The sequence below is a fragment of the Astatotilapia calliptera genome, chromosome 19, assembly GCF_900246225.1.
Source record: "Astatotilapia calliptera chromosome 19, fAstCal1.2, whole genome shotgun sequence".
Lineage (NCBI taxonomy): Eukaryota > Metazoa > Chordata > Actinopteri > Cichliformes > Cichlidae > Astatotilapia > Astatotilapia calliptera.
In genome coordinates this window covers 16,230,149-16,247,530 of record NC_039320.1, presented here as the reverse complement: position 1 = coordinate 16,247,530, position 17,382 = coordinate 16,230,149, and the positions used below count along the sequence as shown (strand labels likewise).

General features: G+C 39.9%; 2 protein-coding genes and 1 non-coding gene across 9 annotated transcripts; 2 read left to right on the top strand and 1 right to left on the bottom strand.

Annotated features, from left to right (window-relative positions):
• The first annotated feature begins 753 nt into the window (after positions 1-753).
• On the top strand, positions 754-14,957 carry afdnb (afadin, adherens junction formation factor b). Of its 4 annotated transcripts, none has more exons than XM_026151485.1 (24): positions 754-1,040; positions 3,739-3,931; positions 4,160-4,266; positions 4,354-4,478; positions 4,587-4,690; positions 4,787-4,828; positions 4,927-5,132; positions 5,319-5,464; positions 5,866-5,966; positions 6,074-6,345; positions 6,552-6,695; positions 8,874-9,072; positions 9,167-9,258; positions 9,351-9,437; positions 9,536-9,601; positions 9,709-9,782; positions 10,531-10,649; positions 10,743-10,901; positions 11,037-11,128; positions 11,255-11,398; positions 11,503-12,402; positions 13,916-14,003; positions 14,133-14,184; positions 14,683-14,957. In XM_026151485.1, exons 1-24 carry the CDS (start codon positions 945-947, stop codon positions 14,774-14,776), a joined length of 3,702 nt encoding a protein of 1,233 aa, XP_026007270.1. In that variant the 5' UTR covers positions 754-944; the 3' UTR covers positions 14,777-14,957. The 4 variants fall into 4 exon arrangements, with proteins under 4 accessions (XP_026007270.1, XP_026007269.1, XP_026007271.1 ...); XM_026151484.1 differs by having other exon boundaries at positions 4,157-4,266; XM_026151486.1 differs by having other exon boundaries at positions 755-1,040; positions 5,866-5,960.
• Positions 14,958-15,021: 64 nt separating this feature from the next.
• Positions 15,022-17,326, bottom strand: dusp23b (dual specificity phosphatase 23b). Of its 4 annotated transcripts, none has more exons than XM_026151536.1 (3): positions 16,832-17,326; positions 15,573-15,852; positions 15,022-15,221 (listed from the first exon to the last, which is right to left on the bottom strand). In XM_026151536.1, exons 2-3 carry the CDS (start codon positions 15,840-15,842, stop codon positions 15,036-15,038), a joined length of 456 nt encoding a protein of 151 aa, XP_026007321.1. In that variant the 5' UTR covers positions 15,843-15,852; positions 16,832-17,326; the 3' UTR covers positions 15,022-15,035. The 4 variants fall into 4 exon arrangements, with proteins under 4 accessions (XP_026007321.1, XP_026007319.1, XP_026007320.1 ...); XM_026151534.1 differs by lacking the exon at positions 16,832-17,326 and adding an exon at positions 16,522-16,821; XM_026151535.1 differs by lacking the exon at positions 16,832-17,326 and adding an exon at positions 16,639-16,821.
• On the top strand, positions 17,010-17,092 carry trnal-cag (transfer RNA leucine (anticodon CAG)). The gene has a single exon. It is a non-coding gene; the product is annotated as a tRNA-Leu (tRNA).
• Positions 17,327-17,382: the final 56 nt, after the last annotated feature.

Below are 17,382 nucleotides of genomic sequence, written 5' to 3'. Positions count from 1 at the left end.
GCATCGTCAGAAGGAAAGTTGATAAAATAAATTACAAATGTTGTATTGTTCGATACATATGCGTACCGAACCGAAAGCACTGTATCGAACGGTTCAATATCGATACGAATATCGTTGCACCCCTAATATATATATATATATATATATATATATATATATATATATATATAGTTATTCTCCTGGGCTGGAGCTTCGATGTGTTCATCAAACAGACAATAATGGAAGAAACTTTAATGTAGTTTTTTGTTTTTCTGCTTCTCTGAGAAATCTGCACATTCCATCATCCAGACAACAATACGCTTGATTGTTCATTTAAAAAAAGAAAAATCAATACTGTATGTATAATTGAGGATGGTTTTGTTACGCCTTTTGTTCCACCGAAGGTTTACCCAGAAAGCTTTGGAGCAGCCAACAAAAGCTGCCCCACATACATGGGAAGACATGTAACTATAAATTGTGCTGAAAATCAATGGCATGCGTGAGAAATGGGATTCCCTCAAGCATAAACAATGCTGTGAAAAAAGAAAAAAAGAAAAAAAAGAGGTGACTGAGAAAAAATGTTTTCTCAGCAAAACACAATCTTTAAAGACAATTATGTTTGAAAGTGGTGAAAATAATGAAAAGAGAAGATGATAGATTAAATCTGTGCTGCCCGATAAACGTGGGAATTATTTTCTTGTATCAAATGTGTGATTAGGAAACTGTGTCTCTCACATAACAAAGATCCACTGACCTGTTAAATGAGGGCAGAGCGGTGAGGGGGCTTGAAGAGGGGATGAGTATGCGAGTATTAAGTAGGCAACTATGTTTAAGAATTCACTGCAGAGAACAATGTAAGTGGGGAATAGATTCGATGAGAGCTGCAGTCCTACTGAAACAGCCTGTTTTTGTAGGAAGGAGCTTTGCTGTTATTTAGAAAACAACTTTGAGGTTGGTTGTTAAAAATGCCCGAAGAGGACGAACAAGATAAGTTAGGGAAAGTCATCAGACAGTGGAACAATAACAGACTGGACTTGTTTGAAATTAGCCAACCCGACGAGGTGAGGAACACAAAATATCTGTGTTTGTGAAGGTTTCTGTATTTTCTGTCAGTGCCACAGTTTTAGATGTAGTTTCAAAGATAAAAATTTTTTTCTACTTTTAATTATTGGTGCTATTTGATATTATAAGACACAGACATGTTACTTTAAAAGCTCATTTAAAAATGATTAATGAACAATTCAGTTAGCCGATCAATAGAAAGTATTTAGATATTCAGTTTTTCAAATTTATTTATATCAAATTCTGGCATTTACTCTTAAATTTAAAGCTTCTTAAATTTCTGGATTTACTGGTTATTATTACAGAAGAATCAGCTGCGTACTTTTGGCCTTTACATTTCTGGTCTGATCAGATGTTTTGCCACTAGCACATTCTTGTTGCTGTTTCACTTTTTATGTTCCAAAACAGGAAAATTATCTGTTGTAAAATAACTGAAATATTCGTGGTTAATAGGGAAAATGTTTATTTATATGTGTGCTATATTATATTCACCCACCAGCCACAGTTTTCAAACCACTGAAATATGAAGTTATTTAGTTAGTATGTAGTTATTCTTTTTACTGAGGTGGCCAGGCTGAGACTTTTCCTTGCACTGGAGGGTTACAGAAATTTTAATTGGAAGTGCTCTTAACTGATTTTTTAGTTTTATCTGTTGAAGCTCTGAAGATAAATACAAATGTAATGAATAGTAGAGGTTCTGCAAAAAAAGGTTCTCACTGATAAATTACTGGTTGAGCCAGTGAACTTGTGTGCAACATCCCACTGAGCTTCACTATGTCTGAGCGGTGACCAGACTTTAGCAGCCAGTGGCTCTGTGAGGATGGACTTTGATAAGACAATCTGTGAAGGCAAGAGAATTGCATCTCCAAAACAACGGGTCTTGTTGGTAGTGCTTAGTGCCTACCAACTGGGTAAAGGAATAAGAGATGGGTGAACAGATCCAAAGCTCTGCAAAAGTAGGCTGATGTTGTTTAATCCTGCAAAAGAGCTACTGTAGCCAAAATTGCAGAACACACAGAAAGTCTGTGTTTGAAAATAGCCCCAACATTTAAATACAGAAGCTTCCGAGGGCCTGTTTAGCTCACTGGGTTGAGTCTCTGCTTTTAATCATATTGCATAAAGTTACTGTAGAAGCCTGGGTCTGACTCTGCCCTGGGGCCATTTATTGCGTGTCTTCTCCTTGCTCTTGCTCCCAAATTTCCTGTCTTCTCTCCACTGTCCTATCAATTAAAGGCTAAACCCCAAAAGTATATAAAAATACAGAAGCCTCTATTCACTTTCATTATCACTTAGTTTGAGGTCACAGAGGGGCATGGCTGGAGCATATCCCAGCTGTCACTGGGCAGGTGCAGGTGGGGTACACCCTAGAAAGGGTGTACCCCAGGGAAACTGGAGTATCCAGCCTACACAGGCACAAAAATAACATGCAAACTCCACAAAGAAAGGCCTCAGGCTGTTAGTAACAGTAATTTCATAATTTCAGTAAAATGATAATTTTCTTTTCCCCCCAAATAAATGTCACATATTTGTTTGTTATGAGGTTAGAAAACAACAGAAGACACCACTTAGGGAAATTATAATGTCTATTTTTATCTGATTAAGTTTAACTGGTGATGGAAATTACAGTTGGCTGGAGTCACAGGATACGTGGGTCTTCTTCCATCTTAACAACATGTATTTATATACACAATTGCTTGAAATGATGATCTTGGAATCTGCAGTTGTTTTAAAAAAGGCTCTAACAGACCTTCACAGGGTGTGTATATCTACTTTTCCATCGTTCTGAGAATTGGTCAATCCACTGAGTGCTGTCAAACAAATGCTTTTCGAAGAAAAACTACCAGTCGTACTTGATCATGATTACTAATGAGAAGTTAACAGGCCTTGGCCTTGCCAACTTAAAAGACATTGTGGAAACTCCAGCATCACTTATTAAAATATTTTTTGTGAGTGTATAAAGAAAATCCAAAATAAATTAAAACTTTGCACCCAATTCTTGTTTTTTAAGGTCATTAAAGATGTATACTGTATAATTATTCCGCCCTGAAAAAACAACAGCTCAGTAAAATCATTAAAAGCCTAAAATTACCATAAAACTAATTGTACATAAACTTCAGAGCACAACTGTATAGAGGACAGCAGAAACTGTAAATCTTGCTCTGCTCATTTAACTTACATTTAGCGTAAGCTGTACTGCCTGTTTCTCTCTGCGGGGCTATAACCAGCTGATCACAATTCAAATGTTCTCTTAACTCCAAGCTCCAAGTCTTAGAAAACAGACTTTTTCTCAGTTGGAATCCTGTTTTTAGCTTCAGATTTAAGGGGTCGTTTGTTTTGTTTTAGACATGAGGAGCAGCAGGAACGGTTCTCAGGGACATTCTGAAAACTTTTTAAATTCCTAAATAGAAAACAGCTCTTTATAAAGACTAAATTGGTCCATTCCTTTTCAAAGTCTATTCACCTTCACAGTTAAGGAAGGACACAGAAGGATAGAAAAGCGTGTTTTTTTTAATGCAATAAAAAAGGTAAATTTAATGAACAGAAAACACAGGACACAGTTCAAAGCTGTCATGTATGACTGGTTACCCTGCATATACTCAAGCTGCTGGTTCAAACTTTGTCTTAGTTCTTTCACGACTGCAGTAATATGAAAGGCAAACACGCAAAACACTCTAAAAACGTCACGTTTCTTGGCAGAATCTGGAATTTCATGGCGTGATGCGCTTCTACTTCGAGGACCCTGCTGAAGGCAACGTGGCCACGAAGTGTCTGCGCGTCTGCAGCAACTCAGTGACTCGTGAGATCATTGACATGCTGTCAGAGAAATTCAGGCCCGACATGAAAATGCTGACTACTAGTTATGCCCTGTATGAAATCCACAACAACAGGGGTAAGCAATTAACTCAAGAGAAAACAGGTGACGACACTGCATGTTTCTGGCTGCTTATTTGCTTTTATAGTGGCATGTGTGGGTAATACTGAAATGTCAGTTTTATCATTATGTTAATATTTTTAAAACAAGATATAAAGGAGTAATCAAGCACAGCCACGTGCTCTAGTCGCTTATATGATTCAGTAACTAAGCTCTTCCTGCTTTCTATGTTTTGTATGGAAGAAGAACGCAAGCTGGATCTGAATGAGAGACCTTTAGTTGTGCAATTAAACTGGAACTCAGCCAACAGAGAAGGACGCTTTGTGCTCAAGAAAGACAAGGACAGTGTGGAGGTAACTCTAACACCCATCGAACCTGAATTATAACTGTAACGTACTGTCTGACACCCGCGCCATCGTTTTATGTGTTTAACAATAAAGGAAAAGTTCGAGGAGAAAGAGAAAGGAGGCTTCATACAAAACTTTAAGAGGACGCTGTCAAGAAAAGGAAAGAAGAAAGAGAGGAACAGCAACACAGATGACAAAGCTTCAGAGGATGAGAATGGGTAAAACGTTTCATTGTTCGCAGTTTTTACTTCTTATTTGCCAGACTACCAGTGTCACACCTACCGAACCATCAGAATAACATCCTCTCCTTTTAAATTATTATCCAGGCCAGCTGAAAGTTCACTCAACAATGACAGCATTTGCTTGTCTAACATTGATGCACAGAAATTTTGCACAGAAAAGAAAAGACCACAGAGGCAGGCTGCTGCAGGTGAGTAACCTTAACACTACAGAGTGGATCATAAATGTCTTGGACACTGTCTGGCATATTTAAATTCTAAATCCAAATCTAATTGTGAACTTTCAGATCAAGCTGGATTACCGATTGGCGTTCAGTTCTCTGATAACTGTGAGTATGAAATAAGCATTTTATAGTTTGATACAAGGCATTTGCAGACTCTCTCATAATGTCCTCCTGCCCCCTGCTGGTGTCTTTTACACATTTAGTTGCAGAGCCCTTCCTGTGTGCAGTTATAAATTACACCAACAGCTCCACCGTTCACTTCAAGCTCTCGCCTGCATACGTCCTCTACGCCGCGTGCCGGTTTGCTCTACAACGCCGGTACGGTCAAGACTCTCGAACCTCAGAGCACGCAGACAGTGTAACCTCGATCAGTAACAAAATGGTGTCGATGACAGGGAAGGTCATCCAGGCAAGTGTATGACAGATTCTGTGACATTTGCAAATATTAACTTCATGGAAATGTCACTTTATTGTTTAATTTAAATTATGTCTACAGTCAAGGTGGACTTTCAGACGCTGACACTTCAGAATTATGTTTGCAGGTGTTCTTTAAGTTTGCACGATGCTCATATGTGGGCTACATTTACCTTTCCAGAGGCAGCAGACCATTGGAGGGGCTCTCGCCTTCTGGATGGCCAACTCCTCTGAGCTGCTAAACTTCCTCAAGCATGACCAAGACCTCAGCCCACTGACACAGCAGAGCCAGCTGGACCTGTCCCACCTGGTGCACAAAGCCTACAGGTAGACACGACACAATCAGGCCATAGCCTTCTGTTTGACTTGAACATGTCATTTTCTTAATTTTTTCACTTTGTTTAATATGATCTAAAGATGTGTTTTTATATGTGGTGAAACAAGTAAAAACAAGAACTTTAGAGAGGACTTACTGTGTTTTTCATTATATCTGCTGTTACACAAGTATAAGGACACGTTTCTGAAAGTTTTTTCTTCTCCTGGCTCTGTATGATGTCAGTGAGAGGGAATATAGCCCCTGCCCACCTGCTGTTTAAAACTTTAAAATCTTGTTTGCATGTTTATGCGCAACTACATTATATTTTTGTATCTTATGTATGTTACTCTGATTTGATCTAATCTTATGCATAGTGTCACCCAAAGTCTAATTGTTATACTTTTTACTCCAGTTGTCTGCTACAGTGTCTGCAGAATGAGCTGAGGAAACATTTGCCAACCTTTCTGATTGATCCTGAGCAATATGGTTCCCTGCCAGCTGGTATAGGTGCAGGTTTGGTTATTAAATTAGCATATATTTAATTCACTTATTTTACTAAGTGAACTGTTTTTGGATCCTTGACTTTACTAAACGGTCTATTTTCTGTCTTCCTGTTGCAGAAATGGTGCTTAACACTTTGATGAACACCATGTCTCTGTTGCGCCGTTGTCAGGTCAACCCTGCCCTAACCATCCAGCTCTTCTCTCAGCTCTTTCACTACATCAGCGTCTGGCTTTTCAATCAGCTCATGAGCCCTGAAGCCAGCACCCCAGGCCTGCGCTCCCACTACTGGGGAGCTGCTCTCCGTCAGAGGCTCACAACCATCGAAGCCTGGGCAGAGAGACAGGGCCTGGAGCTGGCAGCTGACTGCCACCTGGGCCACATCATCCAGGTATGCAACTCTCTGTTTGAATACTGTTAAAACAGTAGCACTTTTTACCAAAACTAAAAATTTCTACCTCAAAAATGATTTAAACCTGAACCAGGTTTTATTTTTTCTAATACGAAGAGCTTTCGACAGATGTATTATTGGCTTTAATTTACGGCGCGTTTCATTTGGTTAAAGCCGTTAAAATAGCATTGCCTGGCTGTTTCTAGGCAACCACCCTCCTGACCATGAACAAGTACTCAATGCAGGATGCGAAGGACATCCAGACAACCTGTTTCAAGCTGAACTCACTGCAGCTGCACATGCTGCTGGCTGGCTACCTCTATGCAACCAATGAGCCACACATCCCCCCTGTGAGTACCTTCAGTCTGCTCTTCCACTTCCACTCATGCTTGTAAATCCTTGAAAGAAAAGGTCCAACTCTAAAGATCAGTTAGTCAAATTATGTGAAACACATTTTCACGTGACAGAGAAAACAGTACGCTGGCATAAACGTAGGGTTAGTGTGCCTTGCTGAATTAAAAGCTTCACCATAGAAAAGGAGTGCCGCTGTATAGATCTGTGTGAATAATTAATGGTGAATAATATGATAATGAATAATATATAAGAAATAGTAAATTGAGCTGTCATATTACTTTATTCGGGAGTTTGAGAACAAATGTTTACGCCGACTATCCATCATGTCCCATCATGCTCGATCAGGTAACAGCTCAGAGAGATACCAATTAATGCTTATTAATGCTAAGTAACATACAACAAAGGCAGAGGACAGGGCTATAGCTTTTGTTGTACGCCTAAATCAAAAAGTCAAAAGCCACCAACAGTGCAAACACAGCAAAGTCCAGTTTAATGTCTTGAATTGGCTGAAGTAACCCCTTGCAGTCTCAGGAAGCACCCACCACACCCCTAATAATCCACAACTTAAAGCTTTAGTAAAATCTGTGAGTTGAAAATGTGTGGCGGCTGTAGCTCAGGAGGTAGAGAAGGTCATCTGCCAATGGGAAGGTTGATAGTTTGCATCCTAAATTATCCTTGGGGAAGTACTGAACCTCAAGTTGTCTTAACTGGCCTTGACCCATTGTTGTGATCTGTACGCTCGAGTGGGATGGCCTTCGTTGTCCTCCAGGAGGTTTGCTCACTGGTGCATCTTTATTTATAAGGCCCTGCTTGGACAAATGCCCACCTACATTTGCGATCTGCTCACACAGAGAAGTACTGTTTCTTACAGCCTGCGTTCAAGCGATCTTTTATTGCTCAATGTTCCATTTGCCAGAACTGAACTGGGAAAGAGGGCTTTTACTTATGCTGCCCCTTTCACATGGAACATGATGCAAAAAGACTGGAAGATAGCAGATCTTATTTCATTAAATGCTTTTAAGTCCAGATTGAGAGAGCCAGAGAAAAATGTTTTTAAAATGTAATTGTTATTTATAATATGTATGTAACTTTGTAATTTCAACGTGTTGTCGCCTCTTGGCCAGGACTCCCTTGCAAAAGAGGTTTTTAATCTCAATGGGACTTTTCCTGGTTAAATAAAGGTTAATAATAATAACTGGAATGTAAATATTAGAAAGAAAACAATTAAATAAAAAAGAAGTGCTTTTGAATGAGGCAAAGATTTACAACATAAACTGGGGAATTAGCTGAAAACTCTTCTAACAGAATATATTCAAACTTTTTAATGCTTCTGAAATCTATGAAAATGGACTCGCTTTTGGAAGCCAGCCTCAAGTGGACATTTGAGGAACTGCAGGTTTTTTTTTTGTCCTTCCACAGTGGTGTCGTTGTTCCATTTGTATAAACTAAGTCATCGAAAAGTCCAACAGTTATATCAACACCTCTAAAACGTTCACTCTAAAAACCGCCCCATGGTAACGTTAACTAGGGTATGATTTACTGCATCTAATATTAGATTGTGTTAGTGGTTCCTTAGGAAAGACTGAACACCTCATGTGTGAGGTATTTTGAGCATGTTTGACTGGGAGGAGACTGAGCAGCAGATTCGCGATGTGCGAGAGAGGTTTTGCCTCTTGGTTGGCTTGAGAATGTCTGGGTGTAGGCAGTACATGAGAAGAAGAACTGAGCATCGTGAGGCGGACATGCAGCAGAACAGAGGAATAGTTTTAGCTAAGACTTACAAGATTATTAGAAATAATTTTTTTTTTACAGTGCATATAAAACAAAGCATTACATCTGTCCAAAAACTAATTTTAACTAAGCAATACTGAATATACAGTATTTTAACTATATTAACTGTAACTGATAAATCTTTAACTTATATTATTGCTGCTGTTCTTTATAACTAGCACCAATACCTGCTCCATTACTATAGTTGCCTGAAGGTAACAGCACTCATTTGCAACTGAGGTCCGAGATCAGGGTCCTTTTCCAGATTTTGAGTCCCAGCCGATTGGATATCCGTTTCCTGAAGCCTTGCCACATAATGACTAATAGCAATCTACTCTATACAGCACATCGACCTTTTCCTGAAATATTTCAGCTGCGTGATCCGCTGCCTGTCCTCACTGCAGGATTTGATCAATGCTGTAGTGACAGCTGCCGAGGCCTCAGCAGATAACCTGATTCGGAGCGAAGGACAGGACATCCAGCTGCAGGAGAGCCTCGACCTCCACCTGCCCTTCCTGCTGCCGGAGGGAGGATACTCCTGTGAGACTGTGAGAGGAATCCCTCAGGGGTTTAGAGAGTTTTTGGAGCCAATGTGCCAAAAAGGTATGGATTTTTAAAAATTCAGATTACGGTAAGCGACTGTACTTAAACCTAAAATGGGATCTTTGCTTCACCATATTACATCCTTCTCTTACAGGTCTCTGCTCTTTAACACCCCAGCCAAACTCCAAAGGGGACTGGACCATTTATTTCAGCGAATCTGACCCTTCTGTAGAGAGTACATATTTGGTAAACGAAAACAAAAAAGAAACACATGGCCCAAGATGTGTTGAAATATGATTTTACTTTGACTTAAGGGTGCATAATTTCTTCTTTGACAGGCAGCACATAGGCAGCCAGAGATTATGACGATCACACTGAACAAACCCTTGAACAGTGGGATGGGGGTCAGCATTGTAGCTGCCAAGGTGACCGTTCGTTTATTCCTGACTATTTCTTAGTTTTTAGCATTTTAGTATTCACTACTACAGATGTCAAAAACAGCCTGCCTCTTATTTTGCTGCAGGGAGCTGGGCAGTGTACCCTCGGGATCTATATTAAATCCATCGTCAAGGGAGGACCGGCTGAAATGGTGAGAATAAACACAGTTTAGGTCCATCTTTGAAAAAGAGGAGCAGAATTTTCAATGAACTGCGGAAGTACGCACTTAATCAAACTGTGTCTCTTTACTCTGTCTAGAATGGCCAGTTAACTGCTGGAGATCAGCTGCTCAGTGTGGATGGTCAAAGCCTGGTTGGTCTCAGCCAAGAAAGGTAGCTACTGCACACCAGCCAGGGAAATGTTTAGCTATTCTTATTTTTTCTTTTTGAAAGCAGGACGGTGGTTAGTCTAAGCTGAAAACTGCAGGAGAGATCATAAGTGAATAAGAATAACCCTGACTTATTCTCTTTTACAATTAGTGAAACTTGTACAGACACTGATATTCCCATCATATAATGTCATATTGAAATAACGGTTTGGCCTCCAGTGATTAATATATTGCTTTAAAATCTTGAGATAAAGAAAACTAAAGCTTTTTCCCCAATTTGAGTGATCCTGACTTCTGACCTTGAAGCATTACATTCCAAAATTGTGTATTTTCTCATGTTTTCCCATATTAATAGAGCAGAATAGACTGAAATCTTTGGCCTCTGCAGTCTGTAAAAACTCATGCTTCATGCAGTGTGTGATTTTCCAAAACTTTTTATTGCGTCACTGTGACAGTGTAGGGCGTAGTCTTGAAAACATAAATAATAAAGTGTGTTGCTCTTTCTGTTCCCTTTAATATGATACATTATACTGAATTTCATGAACTATTTGTCTTCTTTTCCCCCCCAAAACTGCAATGTAAATATTAGACGCACAGCACAGGTTAGCTGGTTGAGAGTAGCATGTTTTTAACTTTACAAATGCCAAAATTTAAGAATGTTTTAGCCAAGTTTAAGTATTTAGTAATTCCGAAACAATCTCTAAACTGTGACATTAATGAAAAGTAACCTTATTAATCTTACACTGGTTTAGGGCAGCAGCGATCATGATGCAAACTGGCCCCATTGTGACCTTACAGGTTGCAAAATTTGCAGCGAGTTACCACGGCCTAGAAGCCCTGCTGAGAGAATCCACCCCAGAGAAGACTACAGGCAAGCACCAGTACACTCAAATCAAACCTCAGCTTTTTTTCCATTACTTTCTACCTTCTTTTACCTGACAAAGACCTTTTCTTGCCTCATAAGGGGAGAGAGACCACGCTAAGCCAAACAATAAAGCCTGCATAAAGTACAGCACAGAGGACCACAGTCCCTCAGAGCAGCTCCATGGAGGCAATCGAAGGAAGAAACAGCAGATAATGCAGAGGAACAGACAATTTTATCGCTCCAACCCCAACATGGCCGGTGGGCGCTCTTCTCCTGTTGTCACTTTTTGTTGCTGAGCGCTAACCGCACATATTTCTTACTGTTAAATATGCATAACATTGGAGAGCGAGTCATAATAACAACTGCAGTACTTTTATTTTCTTCTTATTACAGCAGACTTTTGCCTGGAGGATGGCGATAAACTTGTTGACCCTTTCACAGGAAACAGCACCGCTTCTGTGTCCACTAAAAATCTTTGCTCTGATGTGAGATTATTATTAATATTATCGTTGTTGACCAATGTTTTTAACACATTTTCAGTGACTTGTCAGGCCATATACATTTAAATATTTAAGGATTCAGCGTAACACTTTTTCCTTTCTTGTGGTCAGAAATTCCACTGGGAATACTTGACACTACCGAACCCTAGATCCCAGGACAGGAATGTATCTGAACCTAGCAAACCACAGCAAACTTTCCAAGTGTCTTTGAAACCTTTAGCTGGACAGAGCTCCAATAGATCTCTAAACGTCATGGTAAGTTTTGGTGTACCAAGACATTAAAAGAAATACATAAGCAAAGTCATAATAGTACAGCTAGAAAGAATTACATTAAAATCTCTTTATTTATCCCCCTCTAGCGCCAAGCCCTCTCTCAGGAGAACTTGTGTACAGACAGTGGACGCCCCCTGCTGGACAAAAGTCAGAGCAAGTGGACACAGAAGGATCAGGGTGCAAAGCAAACTGAGAACTACTGCACGTCTTTCCCTATCCGCTCTTGTCTTTCTACTCATGACATCCTCTCTGATAACAGCTCCCCCACAAATCAGCAGCAGGTCAGCCGTGTAAGCTGTGCCGGTGTCTGGAGAACCCCTTTTTCACAACACTCAACATCCACACCTTCAATCCAGCCGATACGCATCGACATCCCCCTAACAAGAGCAGCAAGCCACCAGTCAAATCCTCCACTCACTACTTTCCAGCAGAGTTCTTCGTCGCTGGCAGTGAAGATGAGCCGAACTCTTCAAATCAATGGACACAAGCAGAATCCTCAAAGCCAAGCTAGTAGTACTTCTGCATGTCCAGTATCTCCAACTAAGAAGCTACTTCAGCCCTCACTTTCATCACAAAAACTCAACACGCACAGAGATCAAGTAGCAAAACCTCAAGTGAGTATCACTCCAACAAAGCATGTTTCCTTCCAAGAACCTCCCTGTTCACAGAAAAAGAGCACAGGTCCAATGAAACAGAAAGACCCTCTGGATATGTCTGATCCTTGGAAGAGGGAAGCCCAGGAGAAGCTGGAGAAGCAGCAGAGGCTTGAAGCGGTGGAGTTCCTGCAGCAGGAGATGCAAGAGCTTCAGGCTAAAGCTAAGCGCACGGCGGAGGAGAACGACCGACTCCGAAAGCTCAACCTGGAGTGGCAGTTTCAGAAGAGGCTGCAGGAAATTCAGCAGAGAGGAGATGATGAGGATGAAGATAACGATTTGGACATGATGGTGATGATACAGCAGCTAGAGAACAGCATGTCACAGGCCAAGGTTAAAGAGAAAACACACTGAAAACTTTACTTTCTGAGCCTGTTTTTTGTGTATGCTGTTCAGACACTGTTAATACACAACACTGTTGGAACCTCTTCCGATTCCTATTTAGGTCACACAGCTCGTCTAATTTAAAGCTGAACACAGAGACGCCCAAAAGTTTTTGTGGTATTAAGTAAAGTGTATTAAAGGGAGCCTAGTATGGTAATTTATTCTAGGACTTTAGTAGAGAGTGTTAAGAAAAAAAGTCAGCTTTAAATTATTTGTTTATATACACTCTTCATGTACCTAAATATCATAGCAAAATGGGGCTTTTAATGATTTCTTTGATTGGTTCTTTTTCCAGGGTGGAATGATTCAAAATACAAGAATTCGATGGACTTTATTTTGAGTTTCTCTAAACCACACGGTTTATATACCGAAGTTTAAATACAGCCTCGAGTATACATAGACTCTTAAGTTTTGTTGATGGTTCCAAGGCCTATTAACTTCTCATTCGTCATCATGGTTGACTATAACTAGAATTTTCTCTTTGTCAGCATAAAAGGGATTTGATTGACGGCACTCGTTGGATTGATCAACGCGAAAGTCTAAAGAACTCAGTGAAGATTTAAGGAGAACTGTAGCTTTACACATGTTGGCAGGTCTTTTGGAGCCATTTCTAAGCAACTATAGAGACCGAGATCATCAGTTCAAACAAATGTTAATGAGTAAAAGAAAGATGTGTCACCATTTTGGTCTGGAAGAAGACCCAAATTGTCATATTTGGATGAAAGGAAACTGGTTAAGAAACCACCAAGGCTCAACCCTGCCATGAACTGGAAACTGCTGGAACACCAGCGTCACTGTCCACAGTGAAGCCAATTTTACATCCCTATGGATGTAAATTTCACCTCAAATCAACAGCTAGATGTTTGAAGTTTGAACAAAACTGGGTGCTCCAACAGGACAATGATCCCATATACACATAAAAATGGTTTTGGAAAGGATAACTCAGGCTAACATTAAGCTTCTGCAATGGCCTTCCCATTCCTTGACCTCAACCCCATTGAAAATCTGTGGATTAGGCGTAAAAGCCAGGTTTATGCCAGGAAGCCAGCCAGTTTCAATGAACTCTACCTATTCTGCCAAGAAGAGAGGTCAGATATGCAGCCAGATTCATGCCAGAAACGTATTGACTGAATGTGTATGGTCAAGGTGCAACTTGCTACTGGAAATTTCAATTCAAATTCAATCTTATGCACCCAATTCTTGATGTTTTAAGTCAATAAAGACGTTTGCTGTACAATCATTCTACCCTTGGAAAAAGAACATTCCAAAGAAAAGGAAATTATTAAAGAAAACATTAAAAGGTCAAAATTACCAAGAAGTTCATGTCCATAATGAATCTAACCATAACTAACATATCTAACCATAGCTGTACATGCATACTTCTGTAATGACAAATTTATTTGTGGATACAACTAAAAAACACCCAATAATTTGCATTATTGTCTTTTATTTCCTGGTTCAGAACAACACAAGAAGCTCTAGTGGGAAGGACAAAACGGAAAAGCAGACGGGAACTCACCTCTCCAAAAAGGAAGATGAAGAAAAGAGAGGTGATCCTTAATTCACACATTAAAGAAAAGTGAATGTTGTTGTGTCAGTTTTGTTTATTCAGAAAAGTATGTGTGCATATCAGCTATGTCATTTGATTCTAACTGGGAAAATGTCCATGTTTTTGGCAGCTCAGCGATTAAGTGGATTAGCTCATGATGTTCATCAAGCAGCATCAAAAGAGTGAGTTTACACTTTTTTTGGCACACAAAGCGGAACATTAATCTAATTCCGGGGTGGGGGAACTCCAGGCCTCAAGGGCCGGTTTCCTGCAGGTTTAAGGTATGTCCTTGATCCAACACAGCTGATTTAAATGGCTAAATTACCTCCTCAACATGTCATGAAGTTCTCCAGAGGCCTGGTAATGAACTAATCATTTGATTCAGGTGTGTTGACCCAGGTGATATCTAAAACCTGCTGGATACTGGCCCTTGAGGCCTGGAATTCCCCATCCCTGATCTAATTTAACAGGCAGCTACTAATGCCACATTTCTTCTCAAGAAGACTTAATGATACATCTGCACACAGTGGTGCAAAATAGAACGGAATAATATCCCTGAGTAAAATAAATCTATAAAGTAAAGTCCCCTTTATAAATACATTCTAAAACAGCACAGGATGTTTGTTTCACCCGTATGTGATATAATTCAGGTATCTCTCATGTGATGGTTGTATTTGCAGAAACCAGGAGGAGAAAATAAAGAGAGCGTCGGCTCCTGAGAAGCTAACATTCAAGGAGCGCCAGCGTCTTTTTTCCTTGGCGTCCAGTTCATAAACAGAAAGCTCAGAAGACAAAAATGTTTAAATTAAAAAAAGTTTTTTCCTAGCATCATGACAGCATCTATTAATCAAATGTCCCAAGGGCAAAAAATGGGTAATTTTAACATAATATTGTTCAGCACTGTTGTTCCTTCTTGTATTTTCTTAATAGGTAATAAAATGTTCATTTAGGAGTAGTTAAGGCACTTCTTACATCATTTTCTTATTAACAGTAACTATTTGCTGCTTCTTTTAGTGGAAGCAGTTAATCAATGTTACTTAATGCGCTGATAAAACTGCACCACTGCCTTCTCTTGTTCGTGAGTTTCAATTGAACCTTGCCGCAGTCTACGGATCTCGTTGATCGCGTCAATCCCAGAAATCTTCCTGGTCTTCACCAGGTAGCAGGCCAGCATTGTCCCTGTTCTCCCATGACCATGCATGCAGTGAACTGCCACACCCTGTAGAAAACAATACAATCACTATTTGAGTCAGTTATCTATAAAGTATCCCTGAATATTTTGGGGGTTATGGAGTATTTCTTCTAGGCTTGCTGTTCCCAGAATGGATAAATTATATTACTAATGCTATGTAATACATTTTAAAAATAATCTATTATCCCCCCCCCCCCTTTGGGCTCTTGGCAGAGTGTAGCACTTAGCTATGTTAGGGGAAAACCTGCAAAAGAAGACGTTTGTTTACAGGAATGAAACTTAATGTCAAATGTTTTAAGTTACAGTACTGAGGTAGCATACAACTGTTAAATGCATAACCATCCATCATGCACAGCCTGTCAGCATCTGAGATCTTACCTCACCCTTGGAGTTGCCCTCTTCCACAATAGAGAGGAATCTATCAATCTGATTGGGTGAAGGAGGAGTAAAGTCAACTATCTTGATGTGGTGAAGCTGTAACTCTGGGCATGAGTCATGGTTGGGTGGTTTCCTCTCACAGAGGCAAACCAGGTGCTTGATGCCATTGTCCACCATATACCGGTATTCACATGGCATCCTGGGCATCGCCAGTCCAGCCAGTTTGCCTGGCTCCACCCAGGAGAAGTTGTGTGGAGCAAAGGAGGCCATAACTATTCAACTGAGGAGAGGGCAGAGCATAGGTTTACTTTATAAACATTCAGTCTATATTAACAATATACGAAACAGTAAAATAAAACCATAATCTTAGTCTGAAACTGTTGATGTCACAAGTGGGATTCGAACCCTCACTTCCAGGAAAGTGTTTTTAATTTATGTATTTTTTTTTTATCGTGTCACAACCCGCCTCAAAGTGTCTCAATCGGGACACTAAAAACTGATTTGATCTTTCTGAGGATAACATGTAAACTTCACATAGATACAGACAAAGCAACAACGACTTTTACATCTTAAATATATCAGTAAACAGTCGGGAAAGAGCGCTAAAATAAGATGCCAAGAGTGACACTGTGCAGCTGTCTACTTTACGTTAGCATAATGCTATTGACTAGGCTAGACAGTCCAGTGACTCATTGAGGGATTAGTTTAATAGGGTTACAAATGTAGCATTATACGGCACAGGTCTGGTACGGAAATACACTTCAGGCCTTACCAGACTTTACCTGTTTGTTTTCAGAGATTAGAAAAGCAAGTGACAAAAGGTAACCCCTAGCTAAACTTTAGCAATGGTATGATGAAACTAAGCACCTCGCAGATTTGTAAAGACAACTCGGGCGAGGAATTCACCCTATAGCAATTAGCTTCCCTATAGACAATGAATGTCTATTACCTGTCAAAAAGTCCTGAGAATTACTCACGGTTTACTGATGAATGCACTCTAGGGACTTGTTCAAACCGCCTCACCCTGTCTGTCAAGCTAGTTACTACGTTCGCCGTTAGCACGTACCGTAGACAACTTAATAGCAGCTACTTCACAATTTCGCTGATAACTACTACGATTCTACAAGAGTAAAACTGGAAAGACACGTATCTAACCAAGGCTAGATTGTGTCTGTTGCAATGCTAGGTATGACGCGCCAGGCAATCAATCAATCGGTGAGGGAAGCGGCTGTCAAGTTCTTCAATGAAAATCATCTTACTTGTTGTAATGGATATTTAGCTGCCTGCTAATGACAGAGAGGATTTCTGATTTCAGTTCAGCGCCTTCACAGTGGGATGAATTGTTGTTTTAGTAGCACAATATACAATAACACAATTATAAGTGTGCAGATTGCTATGATCGACTTTAAAAGATGGTCTAGCCGTTTCTGTTTGAAAGTCAGGATGGCCGAGCGGTCTAAGGCGCTGCGTTCAGGTCGCAGTCTCCCCTGGAGGCGTGGGTTCGAATCCCACTTCTGACAATAACCTTTTTACATTTTTTGATACAAGAATCTGGTTTTATTTCACCGTTTTGTTTATGATTAATGCTGACTGACTGTGAAGGTTCTCAGTCATTAATGCTGACTGACTCCTTGTTTGTGGCCCATAGAATCAACCCACACTGACAAGCTAAAGTTCTGGTTTTGATTCAGTGACCTTAATGACTGTTATGTAGTGTTAAGAGACATGGATTTTTTATGTTAAATCTAGCTAGTCTACAACTTTTTATTTTACATTTTAAATGCAAATAATAATGATTTAAAATGAAAAT